The following is a 21279-nucleotide window of genomic DNA, read 5'->3' on the forward strand; positions in this document are numbered from 1 at the left end:
CCCTGCTCCTCCTCTCCTCCTCGCCCTCCTCTCCTCCTCCTCTCCTCTCTTCCTCCTCTCCTCTCTCCTCCTCTCCCCCCTCTCCTCTCTCCCCTCCCCACTCTCTCCTCTCCTCCTCTTCTCCTCTCCCTATCCTTCCTCTTCCTCTCTTCTCTTCCTCTCTCCTCCTCTCCTCTCTTCCTCTCCCCCTCTCCTCCTCTCTCCTCCCTCCTCTCTCCTCTCCTCCTCCTCCTCCTCCTCCTCTCTTCCTCTCTCCTCCTCTCCTCCTCTCCCCCTCTCCTCTCTCTCCCCTCTCTCCTCTCTCTCCTCTCTCCTCTCTCCTCTCTTCCTCTCTCCTCTCCCTTCTCTCCTCTCTTCCTCTCCTCCTCCCCTACTCTCTCCTCTCCTCCTCCTCCTAATACTCGGTGAATGGCTGAAATCAAAGCTTATATTTGAACTGACACACACTTTCCAAGGCATGAATCTCAGACCCAGATCCAGAACTCTCTCTGTGTGTGTGTGTGTGTGTGTGTGTGTGTGTGTGTGTGTGTGTGTGTGTGTGTGTGTGTGTGTGTGTGTGTGTGTGTGTGTGTGTGTGTGTGTGTGTGTGTGTGTGTGTGTGTGTGTGTGTGTGTGTGTGTGTGTGTGTGTGTGTGTGTGTGCATGTGTCCTCAGACCCCAGTCCAAGATTTGGTTAGTAACACAATACATAGTGACCTCCTCCGCTATTTTCCAATTTGTGTTCCTAAATTGTAAACTGCCATAGTAACTGCTATTTGGGGAAAAAGTTGGAAAATTCCGTCATAGTCATTTAATTTGAGCATTTCTGAGAATGAACCGCATTTTGTAACATAGGCCATTTATTAATGACTCAAAGAAAAAGATTGTAGACATCATCATTGACTTCATCAATCATCAGAAATTAATCTTTAAGACTTTTAATTAAATTTTCCTTGGCATCCTACCATCGATGCAGTATGTATTTCTGAGGGTTCACTCTAAAGAAGAGAGGAAGAAGTGTGCTGGGAACCTTCTTACTCTCCTTCCTCTTGTGCTGCCACTCCATAAGGGGTGGGATAGTAGTGATCTTAATAATTATCGCTCCATTTCAAGGCTTCCTTGTCTAGCTAAGATTCTAGAATCCTTGGTAAATGTACAACTTTGTTCTTTTTTATCAGAGAAATATATTTAGAATGTAAACCAATCAGGGTTTAGGCCTGGGCATAGCACTGTTACAGCAACCACTTCAGCTGTTAATGATCTTGTCAATGCTTTAGACACTAAAATGAAATGTGCTGCTTTGTTTGTGGACCTGTCAAAAGCTTTTGATACTGTTGATCATGCTATTTTATTGAATAAGTTGTCCTCGATATTGAATAAGTTGTCCTGAGCTCTGACGCCTGTTCATGGTTTCATGACTATCTTAGTGACAGAACTCAAGTCTGAATTTCTTGTTGTGCTTAAAGGTGTACAACTGGGCCCTGGTCTCTTTACATTTTAGTCATTTAGCAGACGCTCTTATCCAGAGCGACTTAGAGTTAGTGAATACATATATATATATTTTTTTATACTGGCCCCCCGTGGGAATCGAACCCACAACCCTGGCGTTGCAAACGCCATGCTCTATCAACTGAGCTACATCCCTGCCGGCCATTCCCTCCCCTACCCTGGACGACGCTGGGCCAATTGTGCGCCGCCCATGAGTCTCCCGGTCGCGGCCGGCTGCGACAGAGCCTGGATTCGAACCAGGATCTCTAGTGGCACAGTCAGCACTGCGATGCAGTGCCTTAGACCACTGCGCCACTCAGGAGACCAATGACTTTACTATTTATATAAACACCATTGGTCAATCTGTTAAAAAATGGTAAACTTCATCTATATGCGGATGATACTATTATGTATGCTATTGGACTGACTGTTGATCTGGCTGTGTCAAAACTACAGTCAGATTTTATAGCTATGCAGGAATCCCTTGCTGATTTTAAAACTTGTGCTTAACACGGGCAAAACGAAATACATTTTGTTTTTAAACTGTCGTAAGAATGTTTCAGATGAACTACATGTTCACTCATTAGATGGTTTTCCAATTGAACGTGTTCCCGCATATAAATACTTAGGCATTTATATTGATATGGATTTGACGTTTAAAAAACATATAGATGAGCTGGTTAAGAAGCTAAGATTTAAAGTTGGCTTTTTCTACAGAAACAGATCGTGGCTTTCTCTAAGCAGTAGGAAGCAGATTACTCAGTCAACCTTTTTATCTGTTCCTGATTATGGTGATGTTATTTATCAAAGTACAGCTGCTACTACTCTTAACCCATTGGATGCCGTCTACCATCGTGCCCTTCGTTTCTTCACAGGGGACAGTTTTGATACTCATCACTGCATCCTGTATCAAAAGGTTGGCTGGACTTCGCTAAAGTCCCATAGATCTCTACATTACTCCCTTTTTGTTTACAAAGCCCTACTTCATAAACTTCCGTCTTATCTAACTTTGCTGTTGAAGTATAGACATCTGAGTTGCCTAACCCGTTCACAGGATTGGTTAACTCTTGAGGTTCCTAACCCGTTACCAGGATTGGTTAACTCTTGAGGTTCCTAGGGTCTCCACTGAGCTATGGTAAATCTGCTTTTAGTTTTAATGCACAGTATTGCTGAAACAACATTTAAAATACATTTCATCTTGATGTTCTGGTGACGTTCGGGCAATTTAGAGTATTGATTGGGGACTTATTTGAGGAGGAATGTAACTGTTTTTCTGGGTGATTTGTGATGTTTTATTTGTGCTTACTATGACTGTGTTTTTGTGTGTGTATATATATATATATATATATATATATATATATATATATATATATATATATATATATATATATATATACTACCGGTCAAAAGTTTTAGAACACTTACTCATTCAAGGGTTTTTCTTTATTTTTACTATTTTCTAAATTGTAGAATAATAGTGAAGACATCAAAGCTATGAAATAACACATATGGAATCATGTAGTAAACAAAAAAGTGTTTAAAAAATCAAAGTATTTTTTTTTTGTTGAGATTCTTCAAATAGCCACCCTTTGCCTTGATGACAGTGTTGCACACTCTTGGTATTCTCTGAACCAGTTTCACCTGAAATGCTTTTCCAACAGTCTTGAAGGAGTTCCCACATATGCTGAGCACTTGTTGGCTGCTTTTCCTTCACTCTGCGGTTCGACTCATCCCAAACCATCTCAATTTGGTTGAGGTCGGGGGATTGTGGAGGCCAGGTCATCTGATGCAGCACTCCATCACTCTCCTTCTTGGTAAAATAACCATTACACAGCCTGGAGGGGTGTTGGGTCATTGTCCTGTTGAAAAATAAATGATAGTCCCACTAAGCCCAAACCAGATGGGATGGCGTATTGCTGCAGAATGCTGTGGTAGCCATGCTGGTTAAGTGTGCCTTGAATTCGAAATAAATCACAGTGTCCCCAGCAAAGCACCCCCACACCATAACACCTCCTCCTCCATGCTTTACGGTGGGAAATACACATGCAGAGATCATCCGTTCACCCACACCGAGTCTCACACAGCGGTTGAAACCAAAAATCTCCAATTCGGACTCATCAGACCAAAGGACAGATTTTCACCGGTCTAATGTCCATTGCTCGTGTTTCTTGGCCCAAGCAAGTCTCTTCTTCTTATTGGTGTAGTGGTTTCTTTGCAGCAATTAGACCATTCACGCAGTCTCCTCTGAACAGCTGATGTTGAGATGTGTCTGTTACTTGAACTCTATGAAGCATTTATTTGGGCTGCAATTTCTGAGGCTGGTAACTCTAATGAACTTATCCTCTGCAGCAAAGGTAACTCTGGGTCTTCCATTCCTGTGGCGGTCCTCATGAGAGCCAGTTTCATCATAGCGCTTGATGGTTTTTGCGACTGCACTTGAAGAATCGTTCAAATTCTTGAAATGTTCCGTATTGACTGACCTTCATGACTTAAAGTAATGATGGACTGTCTTTTCTCTTTGCTTGTTTGAGCTGTTCTTGCCATAATATGGACTTGGTCTTTTACCAAATAGGGCTATCTTCTGTATTCCCCCCCTACCTTGTCACAACACAACTGATTGACTCAAACGCATTAAGAAGGAAAGAAATTCCACAAATGAACTTTTAAGAAGGCACACCTGTTAATTGAAATGCATTCCAGGTGACTACCTCATGAAGCTGGTTGAGAGAATGCCAAGAGTGTGCAAAGCTGTCATCAAGGCAAAGGGTGGCTATTTGAAGAATCTCAAATATAAAATATATTTTGATTTGTTTAACACTTTTTTTGTTTACTACATGATTCCATATGTGTTATTTCATAGTTTTGATGTTTTCACTATTATTCTACAATGTATAAAATAGTAAAAAATAAAGAAAAACCCTTGAATGAGTAGGTGTTCTAAAACGTTTGACTGGTAGTGTATATATAAATAATTGTGTATAATGTGTATTTTATATTATATTATACAGAGCACATTTGGAAAAGAGACCTAGGTCTCAGTATGTCTTCCATGTCGAAATAAAGGTTAAATAAAAATGTAACTGCCAATTATGTTAAGAGAAATATAACAAATGTAATGTGTATTTCCTAGAATATCACTTCCCACTGGTCAAAACTAGTTGAATCAATGTTGTTTCCAGGTCATTTCAACCCAAAAAATATATGTGATGATGTTCAATCAACGTGGAAAACTGATTGGTTTTGAAAAAAGTCATCAACATATTGGAATTTCATATTTTTTCACCCAACTTTGAACCTAAATCCAATGATATGGTGACATTTTTTTTAATTTCACGTTGAATTCACGTTAGGGCGGCACGTTAGGGCGGCAGGTAGCTTAGTGGTTAAGAGCGTAGTGCCAGTAACCGAAAGGTCGCTGGTTCTAATCCCCGAGCCGACTAGGTGAAAAATCTGTCGATGTGCCCCTTGAGCAAGGCACTTAACCCTAATTGCTCCTGTAAGTCGCTCTGGATAAGAGCCTCTGCTAAATGACTAAATTGTAAATCAACCAAATGTAAATCAAAACTGGATGTTGAACTGTCCCAGTGGGTTTCTACTAACTGGATGGATTGGTTCTCATTTTGAATGATTTAGCCGAATAAAACAACTTTCCGAGAAGTGTTTTCTGATGATCGCAGACCTGTTTCTATGCATCCCCTCTATTGTTTAAAGGTGTGTGTTATGGCCTGGGCTGCATTTCCTGCGTTTTGCCACCTACCCGACCACTTCCCAGGCCCTGAAACTAATAAACATCTCTAACGACCTTCACGGTCATCCTGGGAAATGGTTTGGAAAATGATTTCAGTTGTTAAAAGTTTGTAGAATAAAACAGGACTATTAATTCATGAGTAAAAGCAGCAAAAATGTTAAAATAATGTAGTAAAATATAAAGTGTTTAAATAGAGGAAAACTTCCAAGTTTGTCTTTCGCATAGAAAATGTCACAAGTGAAAACGTTTTTAACTAATATAATTAAAATATCTTCGGTCGATCAAGTTAGATTAGAGATTAATCATCAGAAATAAATCATTTTAGGAATTAGCCTACAGGGCTGAGTTCTACCTATCCGAACATGCAGTTCTTTGATATAGGCTACTACGTGTAAATATTGACAGGTTGAAGTGATAAAGCAATTTAAATTGGCTGGTGAGCAATCGACTTCAGACACATTCCCCATCCTTCCTCCCTAGTTCTACTGACACAGCCGCATACAACCAATGGTTGACCAGACGGCATACATCAAAGCGAAGACCAGCCAACCAGCGATGGCACAAAGATCTGTTTATTGACTGTTACTTCGGAATATATTTTCGGAAACTTGCAATGGAGTGGAGAATATTGGATATATCCAAGTGGATGGGGATATATAGCCTATTTGGGAGCGACCAATTTTTGTTTTCTTAATCTCAAGGCTTAATACGTAATTTTTCCAACCCTGGAGCAGTTGGATAGAATGGCCTCAGGTGGCGGGGATGGCCCGGGGAAGGTTACACAGTACCGGGTGGAACACCTCCTCACTGCGGTGGAGAACGAGCTACAGGCGGGCAGCGAGAAGGGCGATCCCACGGAAAGACAACTCAAAGTCGGCTTGGATGAGAACGAACTCTGGCAGAAGTTCAAGGAACTCACGAATGAAATGATAGTAACCAAAAATGGCAGGTAATCCATTCAATTGACATGTTTTGTATATTTATGTATATGTTTCATATATTGTATTATTTTCGGTTACTTTACGCGTATTATTTTTGGTTACTTTATATTTCGGCTACCTGCTAAAATTCTTGTGCCAAATGGAACTAGATGTATAGCCTATTATCTAGAACGGTTGTAGGTCCTGTAGGCTAATTCCTAAAATGATTTATTTCTGATGATCAATCTCTAATTATTATTTATTATTATTATTATTATTATTATTATTATATAGTGAAGAAAGCAGGTAGGCCTATATCACAAATATATAGCGTCAAACGCGTCTATAACATTGCTGTGATATCACAGTAATAAAGAAAACAAAGATCGCACACCTTAATTCATTCATTATATTTAGAGTTTTTCTGTAACACCCAGGTTTACTAATATTCATCTATAAAGTGAACCACGTGTTCGCTTGACATTAGTATCAATAATGCCCCTATTGTACAATAGATTATAGCTATTGTATTACAACCAGTATGAAAAATGTATGCACTCACTAACTGGAAGTCGCTCTGGATAAGAGCGTCTGCTAAAATGACTAAAATGTAAAATGGATGAGAAATTCTATCTTCCTTTGCATCCAAGGCGCATGTTCCCGGTGCTGAAAGTGAATGTTTCTGGGTTGGATCCAAACGCCATGTATTCGTTCCTGCTGGACTTCGTGGCTGCGGACAACCACCGGTGGAAATACGTTAACGGGGAGTGGGTTCCCGGGGGCAAGCCCGAGCCTCAAGCCCCGAGCTGCGTATACATCCACCCGGACTCGCCAAACTTCGGAGCGCACTGGATGAAAGATCCGGTCTCATTCAGTAAAGTCAAACTCACCAACAAACTCAATGGAGGAGGCCAGGTTAGGACGATAACAGTAATCACTTCAAATGACATTTTATAGACTTTTGAGTGCTTGTGTTTTTTCAATGATTATCACTTAAATAATATATGCCATTTAGAAGATGCTTTTATCCAAAGCGAATTACAGTCATGCTTGTATACATTTTAGGCTATGTGGTCCCGGAACACTCATCAATTACAATTGTCGATTGAAAGAAAAGGTATATTTCCAACTGTAACAGAAAGCCTATGTCGTATATGATGAATGGTGGCCATTATCGCTGTCAACAAAAGAAGTCTGCTCATACTGAACATTGATCATAAGGTTTATTCAGATCACAAGCTTCAGCATGAGTTTACAGACACGCGTTTGTCCGGAGAGCAGTGTCGTCCAATTTTCATGTCTGCTCTGACCTATCTTCTTCGTGTACCCCTATTTATAACCAATGCAACAAGATGGGCTCCCTCTTCTGGCCAGTTTTACAATACACTTCCTGTCTATTATATGTTACATTATACTAACAACCAACATTCCATTTCGTCATGAAAAACATTTAACAAAGGCATAATCTTCAGATACGATATTCCCCCCTTTCGAGACGAAATAAACGTCTCGAAAACAAACAGAATAAGATTATGACTATTAACCATTTATCTCATTGAATATTCTTAACCTTAACCCCAAAAACCTTCTCCTCTAGAGTGTAAATACCTTTCTATGAAATACCTGTTTATGAAGTGTGAATACATTACTATGACATATGAACAACTGTTTATGAAGTATGAACACATTACTATGAATTATGAATAAATCTCTATGAAGTATGAACACATTACTATGAATTATGAATATATCTCTATGGAGTGTGAGAGCGAAAAACTGTCCAGCAGCCATCCATCCATATCAATCAAGACAGTAAAATTCTCTCACCGTTCCTCTGCCCCAGGCAACCACCGTCGGTACTCCAGATAACCTCATAACTCATGTAAATGCATTTGAAACTATGATGTAATTAAATACCCATGTAAACAAAATCCTATCCATAAATATCCACTCTCAGGCTGGTCAACCCATAGGACCTGAAAGGGAATCTCTCCCTGCTTAAACCTTCTGTCCTTAACCCCATCGAAATAAACAAAAGCATCTACAATCCTCATCTAACATCATTCTACTAAAATCAATACCTAAGAATATGACACAATTATGTATTACACATGTCTATATTTCATTGCAGACACTGGAATGTAGTCCACTACACTTCCTCTTCCTGTAGTGTCCTCTTCCAATGGACTTGTTGATGATGGAATCAGCCACACCATCCTTGTTTCATCTCCTCCAGTCATATTGTCCCTTCATATTGTCTTTGTTTGAGTATTCCAATCTCCACATGTTCTCCCACATACTTCTGGAATGACAAGAAAATAACCGACCAAACAGTATCTTTTGCAAAACAACATTTTCAAATTAAACATCAATATCCACTAACAATCTAAAAATGATATATAAATGATGCATGAATCACATTATCCATCCCCCCCTTTGATTCATAAATCATACTAAAAATCATACTAATATTGAAAAAACAATTTGACAAATCATCAAATAATCCAAAATGATATTTATCCCTCAGTTCCACTTGTCCATCTTTATCCAGATCAGGAACAGTCCACACCGGCATCTGAGTGTTGTCTCCAGGCACCACTTCTCCAACCTATCTCAATCTCATAACTTTCTCAAAAGTCAGTACACACATCACACAGTGTTATCCAAGCTTAAACTATAATTTGACCCATCACTGCCCCTACTGGCCTAATTGATATTGCAACCAAATCCTTTCAAATGCATCCCTTACAATGCATCCATAACCCCAGTGATATTATCTGAACTATCTGGACTCACAGTAATACACTAATATTTATCAATATTATCTTCCCAAATGTTACACCATACCATGAATGAAGTCCCCCCTTCTCCCTTAAACTTATTCTTCAATGATAAGCTTGAAGACTATGACATGTCGCCATGTGTCTGCTAAATGACCAAAATGTAAATGTAATGTCACCCTTTTAACCCTAGATTTAGCTGTGTCCAATGCCATCCCTCTTATAATGGTAAAACCTCATATGGAAGCTTCAACGTTGACCTGTAACAACATCCTATCCCCATAGGGTAAGAATATACTCTATCATAATTTCCCCTCATCCTCTAAAATTCCCATAGTCACATTGTCAGTCAAAAGCTAATCTTTTAACCATCAAAGTCCTGCTCTTCTTACTACCTGATATATAAAAAGTAACCTATTATTTGTCATTACTACCCTTAAGGTCATGCTTATCCAAAGTTATCATCTAACATCCCAATCTGATCTTTCCTCATATGTTTTATTTAGAATAAACACCACTTTTATCCCTCAATATTTCACCTGAATACTTCAGAGTTTGCAATTACCTGATTTTACTTTCTCTCTAACCAATGCTCATAGGGTAATCTTTTCACCCAAGAACACTTAAACCCTACTGTTTTGACAACAACTTAATTTTATCTGTCAATGACTGTTGCCAATTCCACAGTCATGACAAAGCTCAAAACTGATCCACACCTGACAGAGGCTGCGCAACCGTCTAACAGGTCCTGGATGGAATTCTCAACAGACATGGACCCTCAAGATTCCTCACTGATTCTTACAGAATGAGTTAATCTATCTCTAATCTTCACAACAGAGGAACGAGCAGCACTGATCAGATGCCCCCCCCCTCTGTCATCAAAATCAAAAGACCCCATACTGTAGCTTCCATGACGAATCTCTATTCTCCATTTCAGATTAATCTATATTGTTTATATTAATATTGGCTCTCCTTTTTTAACCCTATTCGTAATAACCTAAACCCCTGAGTCTCTCTTGCTGCCTCCTTCAATTTCAGAAAAGTTGTTGTCATCCTTCCTACATTTGCTATTACCATCGTATCATTAATCCCTTCCAAAGTTACCATTAACGTCGTTGATTTAGTTGATGAATTAAAACCCTTAATTCCCTCTAGTGAGAAACTACCAACATCCTATTCGATTATTCCCTGTTGGAGTGACTACTGTAATAAACTTATCCTTAACTCCCTCTGTGACTGTGGAAAGTTCTACAGACTTCAAATCTTCCATTATAAGCATCACCTTACAAATTACATAGCCCTTTAACCAATAATTCTTAACCAGAACAACTTCTAATGCTTGCACTAGATAAGTACAGATATATTCTCCCTGACCTTTCTCTGTAACATTACGCAACATAAGTGAACAGTCACTCCTAACCCTATTCCAAACTATACCTCCTTCTACTCCTGGTCCTGATAACAATACTTATTCTCCATAATTATCTCTCCATATGAGAGAAACGTCCCCATCTTAAACCCTAATAAGTATTTTTCCCCCTAAAATTGGTGCTGTATTGGTTCCCTTATAATCAAATGCAATATGTTTATGACTTTAATCCCTATCAATGTTGAAAGAGTTAAATTGCTTCTCCCTGTTGTTATAATAGACTGAAGTGTTAATGTCCTTAGTTACTCCTAGTTTTCCCCAAAGGAAAAAAATGGTCTTTGCTTGTACTTCCATCTATCACCACTAGTGTCACTTTTTCCCCCTTTCAGTTCTACCTCTAAACTTTAAAACCTCCTGATTATAACAAAATACACCTATAATGACCTTGATCTCCCTACTGGAAACTGTAAATATAGATACTCAATCACGCTCAAATCATTCAGCAACACATACTTTCTCAATGCATCTGCTCCTAACCGATTTAAACTCCTCCCCTATCTTCCCACTAAACTTTAAAATGTCCTTCCTCACTGTTCTCTCTCTGTCTTACTACTAACTTTGAAACTTAGCTTACTGTCTCAGAGTCCCTTCAACCTAGCCTACCCCTAACTTATTTTAATCTAATCTTTTCTCTCATAACATTTAAAACCTTTTCCCCTGATTTATTGACAAAATCTCTTACCACCAAATTTTAGAATATGTGATTGGGAAAATTCCCCACCTGCTTCTGACTCATTACACACAGACTTGGCAAAACCGACTAAACACCTTTTAGCCTAACCTCAAATCTCTTAGTGTAAGAATGTAACCCAAAATAACAGTCACCCCTATTAACTTTTTTCCCAGACAGATTGTCTAACAGGCAATCTAATACATTATCATCCTTCCTATGATATTATCTTTTAAGCAAATGATTCCCCAAAAACCCTACTTCTTAAAATAGTCTCCCAGACAGTCAGTCGTCTATTGGGCCTCTGATTGAATACTTCAATTTACCCCATGCATCTCTTCCCACAATGTCATTGTTATATTGTCTCTTTTAATTCCTATTTGACTTCTATAGCAGAGCTCAATTGATTCCCTAAGAGTATTTAAACTGTTTTACTACCTCAAATCCCTATCCTAATTAGTTTACTTTACAGAGTGATATGTTTAACCTCTTTAGACTGAACCCAGATAAGTTTTCCCCTATTCACTATCACTTCTAATTGTCGGTTGTTTCAACTGTTAGCTATTTTCTCTTCTTCTCTAATCAAGGCTCTCAGCAATGCACCCATTCCGGATATTCTCGGCACTCTAGAATATTTAGTGTTCACCTGAAGCACAGGTGATCTTCACTTGCTCGTTGATCTTCCTCTGTTTCTTCTTCTCCAATTCTGTGTCTGTCCAGAAACTGACCGTCGATATGGAACATCTGGTCCCCCCTTGGTTGGTACAATTGCCTTTGATATTGTTCAGTTAAAGCTGTAACAGTGATTGTTGATTTGATTCACTCTGATTCTTCATAACCAACACTTATTTTCTTCTTCTCCACCACCAGTTATAAGTTGTATTTGATAGAGTTTTCTTCGTCCGGTTCTTCTCGTTGTGGACCTATCAGTATTCTTCAAAAGGTTATCTTCTAAGTTCTGTTCTTGAAATATCGTCTTCCATCATCTTCTTACTTTTCTTCAGCATCTTTGCCTCCATGTATTCTTCTTCTCCTCCAATTCTTGCCACTTCCTTCTGATCACAGAGTCACCTCCACCCATGACCTCTCATCATCATCATCCTCTTCTCCTTAAGTTCCCAGACATCCCGATTTTCCTTCCTTCTTCTGGATTCATCTTCATCGTTGTTTCTGCTCATATTCGTCTTCATCTCTGATGCCACAATCACCCTGCTGGATGATGTCTTTCTGCTGAATCCATATGTGAGAATGGTGTACTAACTTCTGCCATTAGTCTCTCCTAACACTAGTCTACTTTGATTAAAAAATGACTATTTTAATCAATTTCCCCCTATATCAAGCCCTTTATATTCCTTTATTGTGAACTATCCTATTTTAGACTATTTAAGTTATATAGACTTCCCCCCTGTAATTCTTAATATAACCTAACAACTCCAAATAAATCCAAATAAGTAAATTAAAAATCCTGAATAATTAAAACCAATTTTTATTCCTATATCCTATGTCACCACCTTATCCATTAGTGTTGAGTATATTACCACAACCCATCAACTGCCAGTAAATGCAAGTTAGTCATCTTCAGACTAAAATACCCCTAAACAAAGCCTTTAACCCCTTGCTCTATAACCCCTAATTATCATAAATTTAAAGAATAATGTCAGTACCTGATTTCCAATCGAACTGCAATCCAGCCCAGTGATGCACATAACCTCCAAAATGGAACTTTTATTGAAATAGAATTTGCCAAGCCCCTTGCAAAATCGTCATAACATCACATATCCTGTTAGGGAAAGATCTTGTAACCATAATCAGTACCAAACCCTTTTTGACTTGATCCTCTGCCACGTGACGTGATCACTTCCTGTATCTCCTCACTCCTCTCACTTAGCGTTCCTCTCATATGACAGAAGAACCAAGACACAACATAACATTTAGTCGTTAATGCAGTCACTGAGTATCTCCAACCATTCAATATTCGTTTGTTCTACATTATTCACTCTAAGACTAAACTCAGAATTAAAGAAATCGCTCAAAAACCTTTTTATTTTTTATTTTAATCCGTTATTTAATTCTTTAATTAAATGTATTATAATCCGCTACCATATATCTAATTTATAAATTCAATAGGCTACAAAGCAAGTTTCATCTTCAACCAATCTCTAAACTAGAATACTCGTGCTAAAATCTCTCTGTCTGTGTGTTTCTCCGTCTCCCTGCAGCCCCCATGTGTTGTTTTGCAGAATCCCACGCATGCGCAAATATCATTTATTACATAGATCGCTCCAAAACATTTCATTTAATTTTAATAGTCTTATTTTAATTAATTATACTCCGTCAACATATATTTGATCTATAAATGTACTACATCTCGCCAAATAGTTCAACGTTCACATAACAGTTACTTTAATAATTTTAAAAGAGTCGTGTTCACCTTTTCCGGTAGCCCTTACCCCTAAAAAGAAGCCTGAAACAATCACATGACCGTACTGGCCACCATTTTGTTCCGTCGCCTCAGCACGACCGCATGTCGAAGATTTAGTGCCGTAAACCAAAACGTGTCATAATCTCGTGTCATAAACTCCCCCTTTCTGTAGTGTAGTGTCGCAAAATTAAACGCATGCGCATAACCATTCAAAAATACTTTTCACCGTGGAAGAAAGATTCTCTCTTCTCTCTCCCCAAACATAATAACAGTCCAGCTGTAATTCCCATTTCCCCCTTATAATCAAACAACATTTAACAGCGCTCACAAAACATACAACCTGACTTACAAACACATAAACAAGTTTAAGAGACTTTCCCCCGTCGCAACGGAATCTCTAAGGATATCCGTTAGCATATAGCCCGCAACACAATTAACCTGTAGCATTAGCCTTTAGCTTAGCCTAAGGTACACCATAGCATGATTCCCACTTTAGCCTTACAAAGATGAACCTGAGCAACGATGTACCACGTGGCCTGAAACAATCAAGCCTTAGCTTCAGCCTCTAGCCAACTGTGGCCTACTAGCTATACCAATGAACACCCTGCACCGTGGCCAAATAAATAATCGTCCAATTCTCTCCCCGTCTAACTTTTTGTTGCCTTGAAAGATGAATCTCATATCAAGCGGTTATCCCCAAACCAATTTCCCGTCGACCAGAGGAGGAGTATAACATAGCTACAACCATTCACTTCATAATTCCCGCTTAAGAAATCAACCTGCCCAAGCCTACCACTTAACACAGGATTTGTAGCCCACTTAATAATAATAATAATTATTATTACAAGTCGCCTCGTTTCGAGGTCTTTTCCGTATTCCCGGTGCCCTAATTATGCAGATATCTCCCAACATATATATTCTCTACCAATCCATTTGTACAATCCATTGTTGTAAACAGCGTTTACACATCAACCAAATTTAGAATATTTTCGTTCAGACTCCCAGTTAACAGCAACACCATACCTCAATAACGACCCAAGTACTTTTAACTGTGCACCGTCAAAGCCCTCTCCCCAATCAACGAAATGACTGGTGTCCAAAGTTTGTGAATAATCTCACCTTTTAGCCGGCTTGAACAATAGTCAACTCACGAATCCAGGAAAGGGACCAATAACGATGCAATCAATATCTCAGCGGAGCCTCCATTATGTAGTGTATGTTATTCGTAGGTGTTACCGTCAATCAAGGAGTCTGCTCATACTGAACGTCGATCATAAGGTTTATTCAGATCATAAGCTTCAGCATGAGTAACAGGTGACATGACACCCGGAGAGCAGTAGTGTCGTCCAATTCTGATGTCTGCTCTGACCTATCTTCTTCGTGTACCCCTATTTATAACCAATGCAACAAGATGGGCTCCCTCTTCTGGCCAGTTTTACAATACACTTCCTGTCTATTATATGTTACATTATACTAACAACCAACATTCCATTTCGTCATGAAAAACATTTAACAAAGGCATAATCTTCAGATACGATACCTATTATTTAACTTTAGCTTTATTTTTGGTACATTTTTCAGATCATGTTGAACTCATTGCACAAATACGAGCCACGTGTCCATATCGTGCGAGTCGGAGGGCCGCAGAGAATGATCACGAGCCACTCCTTCCCCGAGACGCAGTTCATAGCCGTCACTGCCTACCAGAACGAAGAGGTTAATTGTTGTTTTACTGTAATACATTATTTTATAGACACTCTAATGTTAATAGTAATGTGTGGGTTTTTTTTTGGGTCATGCATAACAATACGAATAAGTAGGACTAGAAGTGCACAACGTTGTAGACATTTTGTTTTGGTAGGTTTTAGTGACAGGATATCAAACAATCTTGTTTATTAAGATTCATTATTATGTTTTTACCAATTTTACATTGTATTTTTTCACTCCACAATTTAGATAACCGGTCTGAAAATCAAATACAACCCGTTTGCCAAGGCCTTTCTGGATGCTAAAGAAAGGTAGGGCAGTTGCTTGCTCCATTTTCTGCCCATTAGAAATATATATTTTGTTAGATTTTATTTAAAATATAGAAGATATTAGTGAGCCTCGACTACGTTGTGTGGTTCAGTGGTAGATTGGGAACAAGTGTTCCGTAGACATGCTCTGATTGGAATCCCTCTCCACAGACCTGATCATAAAGATGGTATGGTTGACAGTGGCAACCAGCAGTCAAGCTACTCTCAATGTAAGTGTTTGTACTTTTTTTGTGATCAACATTTTATTCAACATATTTTTTTAAAAAATGGGATTGATACATATAATAGGATTTACAGACAGCACACTGGAAATGTAAACCCTGACTAAGTATTTTACTTTGATTCTTTACTTTTAGTTCTCACTTCTTCAATTTGACACATAAGCACATCAACTGCAGTTGTAAAAAAAGGCTTTAAAAAATAAATGTGATCGATTTAACACATAGAAGATATAAAACTCGCAACATAACATGTCTCCATGTTTCCCTGTGTTCCCACCATACTACAGTGAGTGGATGGTTCCTCCCAGGCCCTCCTTCTAGCCCTCACACCCAGTTTGGGAGCACCTTGTCCCTGTCCTCATCCCATGGCTGTGACCACTACTCCACTCTGAGAAATCATCGCTCTGCTCCCTACAGCAGTCCCTACACCCATCGGACCACCTCCCCTAGTGAGTGTCTCACTCCCCTGTCCTCCACCACCCCTCCACCCCTCCACAACCTCTCTACCACTCTACCCCCGCTCCCAACACCCCTTCCCTTCCCTTCCCTGCTCTTCCACTCATCCAGGACATAGCTACCAACACCCCTTCCCTGCTCCTCCACTCATCCAGGACATAGCTACCAACACCCCTTCCCTGCTCCTCCACCCATCCAGGATATAGCTACCAACACCCCTTCCCTGCTCCTCCACCCATCCAGGACATATCTACCAACACCCCTTCCCTGCTCCTCCACCCATCCAGGACATAGCTACCAACACCCCTTCCCTGCTCCTCCACCCATCCAGGACATAGCTACCAACACCCCTTCCCTGCTCCTCCACCCATCCAGGACATAGCTACCAACACCCCTTCCCTGCTCCTCCACCCATCCAGGATATAGCTACCAACACCCCTTCCCTGCTCCTCCACCCATCCAGGATATAGCTACCAACACCCCTTCCCTGCTCCTCCACCCATCCAGGACATAGCTACCAACACCCTTTCCTCCTCCTCTACCTCTATCCATCCTACCAACACCCCTTCCCTTCCTTTCCACCCCACCATTAACAAGAAAGTTAAACAAATGTGGCTGACCAGGAGATGTTCTGCATTCCTCCGGTCTTTGTGAGAGCAGGACACTCACAACTGTAAACAGCTGGTCTTCCAACAGGGAATGCCTGGACAGATGCATAGTCAGTCACCCTCAACTTCTTCAACCAGTACTGTCAACGTGTGTGAACTGAAGACACCCCTAGAATGACATTTAGTAGGGAGCAATTGACCGGATTCAAAGCCTCTTTAGCCCCTTTTCACGAGAGAGAACGACAAAATGTATACCAGAAGATATGTTTCTGTTTCTGCACTTCTTTGTATGACCTCATGATTGTTGTATCTCCCGTGGTTGTTCTGTTGCAGTTTGTAGGAGCCTTATGCTCAACAGGCAGCACAGAGGACTAACTAACTAACTAACTAACCTACTAACTAAGTAACTCATTCTTGGTGCAGGCCCCATGGTCTGGTGATTTAGGCAACAGAGACCCGGGTATCATTTCATCTCCCCTGTTGTTTGTAATAAAGCAAAGATGCCCTAAAAAAAAAAGAAGGAATCTTTAAAATAAAGTCATGATTGGTTGTGTTGCAGCTGGTTACTCTGATAGCTCCTCTGGCTGTCTGTCCATGCTGCCCTCCCATGACAACTGGTCCAGTCTGCAGATTACGTCCCACTCCACGATGCTGCCCGTGACCCACTGTAGCGCCGCTGGGACGAACTCCAGGTCGGTCGGTGCTCTCTCTCTCTCTCTCTCTCTCTCTCTCTCTCTCTCTCTCTCTCTCTCTCTCTCTCTCTCTCTCGCTCTCGCTCTCGCTCTCGCTCTCGCTCTCGCTCTCGCTCTCGCTCTCGCTCTCTCTCGCTCTCTCTCTCGCTCATTCGTACTGTAGGGATCTTTCAAGTAAAGTATTACCATGTATTATTATAAGCCTTCTGTTCTCTCCTGTCCTCTCTGTATCCAGCCTGTGGTCCGTCAGTAACCCGTCCCTGACCCCTGTCTCCCAGTCTGGGGGGATATCCAACAGCTTAGGCTCCCAGTTCCTGCGAGGCCCCAGTGGTAGCCACTATCCTGGGCTGTCCCACTCTGTCACAGCGCCACCCGGTGGATCCCCGCTGTATGACGGCAGCACAGCCACAGAGGTGCATGATAGTACGACTCTATCGCATTATGATACATCACCGCACCGTCACACACAACTGACAACAGTATGGTCTCCTGTTACACCTCCTTCCCTGTAGGGGGCGAGAGACAGACAGCGTAGTACAATCAATGGCCATGTTTTCTGATAAAAACTTGATAGCAACATGGACTGTGATCTGTAAGCAAACCAAAGGTTAATTGAGCTTGTGTCTGCTCGTATTTCTGCTATTTTCCATGTGATAAATGTATTCAGCTTTATCCATTGAAAGAAGTACACTGATCCGTGTTTGCTAATTGTACATCTAATGTATTGTTCATAGTGTAAATATGATTATATTATCACCTCAGAATGGAGGTTGACCATGTAAATAGATACCATAATGTTGCTGTTTGTTTATGAAGTTGTCTGAGAAATTGTTGTAAATGTTACTGTAGTGCAACTGTAATGTATAAATTAAAATGTCTAATTACACGTCTTACTGTATCTTATCCTAGACCACAACCCTAATTACACGTCTTACTGTATCTTATCCTAGATCACAACCCTAATTACACGTCTTACTGTATCTTATCCTAGACCACAACCCTAATTACACGTCTTACTGTATCTTATCCTAGACCACAACCCTAATTACACGTCTTACTGTATCTTATCCTAGACCACAACCCTAATTACAAGTCTTACTGTATCTTATCCTAGACCACAACCCTAATTACATGTCTTACTGTAATCTTATCCTAGACCACAACCCTAATTACATGTCTTACTGTAATCTTATCCTAGACCACAACCCTAATTACACGTCTTACTGTATCTTATCCTAGACCACAACCCTAATTACACGTCTTACTGTATCTTATCCTAGACCACAACCCTAATTACACGTCTTACTGTATCTTATCCTAGACCACAACCCTAATTACACGTCTTACTGTATCTTATCCTAGACCACAACCCTAATTACACGTCTTACTGTATCTTATCCTAGACCACAACCCTAATTACACGTCTTACTGTATCTTATCCTAGACCACAACCTTGTATTCTGTTCTATTGTTTTACTAATCAAGACCAGTAGTCCAAGTTCACACTTAGGAAGCTTGTGTAGGCGAGTAATGTAAAAGTGTTACACTTTTGCCCCCACAGACATTTCGAGATGCCTCTTGCTCTGGCTCGGCCAACTCATCCCTCAGCCCTGCGTTCTCTCTCTTTCTTTCTGTCACTATGTCTCTCAAGCTCGCTCTATCACTATCTCTGTCTCTCTGTCTCTCTCACTATCTCTGTCTCTGTCTCTCTCACTATCTCTGTCTGTCTCTCTCTCTCTCTCTCACTATCTCTGTCTCTCTCACACTATCTCTGTCTCTCACTATCTCTGTCTCTCTCTCTCACACTATCTCTGTCTCTCTCTCTCACTATCTCTGTCTCTCTCTCTCTCACTATCTCTGTCTCGCTCTGCTTATGAGTGAATTCCACTCACCTACTGTATGTAAGGAATTGCATCCATCTGCGTCTCTGAAGGCAGGGGTCTGACGTTCTTACCACTGGTGCCAGAGGGAATGAATGTGTGTGTGTTTGGTTTTTACTATCCTTGTGGGGACCAGAAGTCCTCACAAGGATAGTAAAACAAGGAAAATTCAGACAAGTGGGGACAAGCCGGTCCCCACGAGGAAAAAGGCTATTTTAGGCTTAGGGGTTAGGTTTAGGGTTAGGATTACAATTAGAGTTAGAATTAGGGTTAGGGGTTAAGGTTAGGTTTTGAATGGGAATCAATAATTTGGTCCCAACAAGGATATTAAAACAAATGTGTGTGTGTGTGTGTGTGTAAAATCGATCCCGAGTGGCGCAGCGGTCTAAGGCACTGCATCTCAGTGCTTGAGGCGTCACTACAGACCCCCTGGTTCGATTCCAGGCTGTATCACAACCGGCCGTGATTGGGAGTCCCATAGGGCGGCGCACAATTGGCCCAGCGTCGTCTGGGTTTGGCCGGTGTAGGCCTTCATTGTAAATAAGAATTTGTTCTTAACTGACTTGCCTAGTTAAATAAAGATAAAATAAAAACTGGTAAGGGATGGGTGGGCTGTATCACAATGGTGGGAGGAGGGGAGCCTTTTGACCAATTTCTTAATACAGGTTTGTTGGTCTTTTGTAGGCTTCAAATGTCACAGCTGACTGTGTTGATGTAGATGGTTACGCTAGGATGAACAGAAACAGGACATCGTTAAAATAAACATACTTCTATACCTCAAACTGAACCAAAATATAAACGCAACATGTAAAGTGTTGATCCCATATTTCATGAGCTGAAATAAAAGATCCCAGAAATGTTCCATGTGCACAAAAAAGCTTATTTCTCAAAGATGTTGTGCACACATTTGTTTACATCCCTGTTAGTGAGAATTTCTCCTTTGCCAAGATAATCAAGAAGTTGATTAAACAGCATTATCATTACACAGGTGAACCTTATGCTGGGGACAATAAAAGGCCACTCTAAAATGTGTAGTTTTGTCACAGAACACAATGCCACAGATGTCTCAAGTTTTGAGGGAGTGAGCAATTGGCATGCTGACTGAAGGAATGTCCACCAAAGCTGTTGCCAGAGAATTTAATGTTAATTTATCTACCATAAGCCACCTCCAACGTGGTTTTAGAACATTTGGCAGTATGTCCAACCGGCCTTACAATTTCAAGTCTCTGCCTCCAACCCTGGGAAACACTTTTCCACCTTCTCCTCCCTCCCTCCCTCCTCCCTCTTTGCCGACTGTCAACCACTTTGAAAAGAAGGTCGACGACATCCGCTCCTCATTCACTCAACCTATTGAGTTCATTTGCCCCACTCACACAGAACTACCCTACGCATTGACCTCTTTCTCCCCTCTCTCTCCAGATGAAATCCCATAACTAGAGATGTCCGGCCGCCCGAAAACCTGCCCCCTCAACCCCATCCCCTCCTCCCATTCCTCACTTCCCTCATCAACTCATCCCTGTCCACTGGCTGAGTCCTATCTGACTTCAAGATGGCCAGAGTCGCTCCCCTCCTCAAGAAACCAACACTCGACCCATCTGACGTCAAAAACTACAGACCTGTATACCTTTATTTTTTTCCCAAAACACTTGAGCGTGCGGTCTCTGATCAACTCTCTCATTATCTCTCTCAGAACAATCTTCTTGACCCTAACCAGTCAGGCTTCAAGACGGATCACTCAACCAAGAACTCTCTCCTCTGTGTCCCGGAGGCTCTCCACACTGCCAAAGCTGACTCTCTCTCCTCTGTTCTCATCCTCCTAGATCTAGCCACTGCCTTCGACACTGTGAACCATCAGATCCTCCTCTCCAACCTCTCAGGGCTAAGCGTCTCAGGCCCTGCACACTGCATCCTACCTGGCAGGCCGCTCCTACCAGGTGATGTGGAGAGGAT

General features: G+C 40.8%; 1 protein-coding gene across 1 annotated transcript; it reads left to right on the forward strand.

Moving 5' to 3' along the window:
- Positions 1-5958: 5958 nt before the first annotated feature.
- Positions 5959-17961, forward strand: LOC311100932 (T-box transcription factor T-like; the record flags this gene model as incomplete). The annotated part of the gene is made up of 8 exons (XM_084141910.1): positions 5959-6164; positions 6786-7050; positions 15018-15152; positions 15393-15454; positions 15623-15681; positions 15981-16142; positions 17317-17449; positions 17685-17961. 8 exons carry the CDS (start codon positions 5959-5961, stop codon positions 17959-17961), a joined length of 1299 nt encoding a protein of 432 aa, XP_083998036.1.
- Between the last annotated feature and the right edge of the window lie 3318 nt (positions 17962-21279).

Source organism: Coregonus lavaretus, assembly GCF_964263955.1.
Source record: "Coregonus lavaretus genome assembly, chromosome: 25".
Classification (NCBI taxonomy): domain Eukaryota; kingdom Metazoa; phylum Chordata; class Actinopteri; order Salmoniformes; family Salmonidae; genus Coregonus; species Coregonus lavaretus.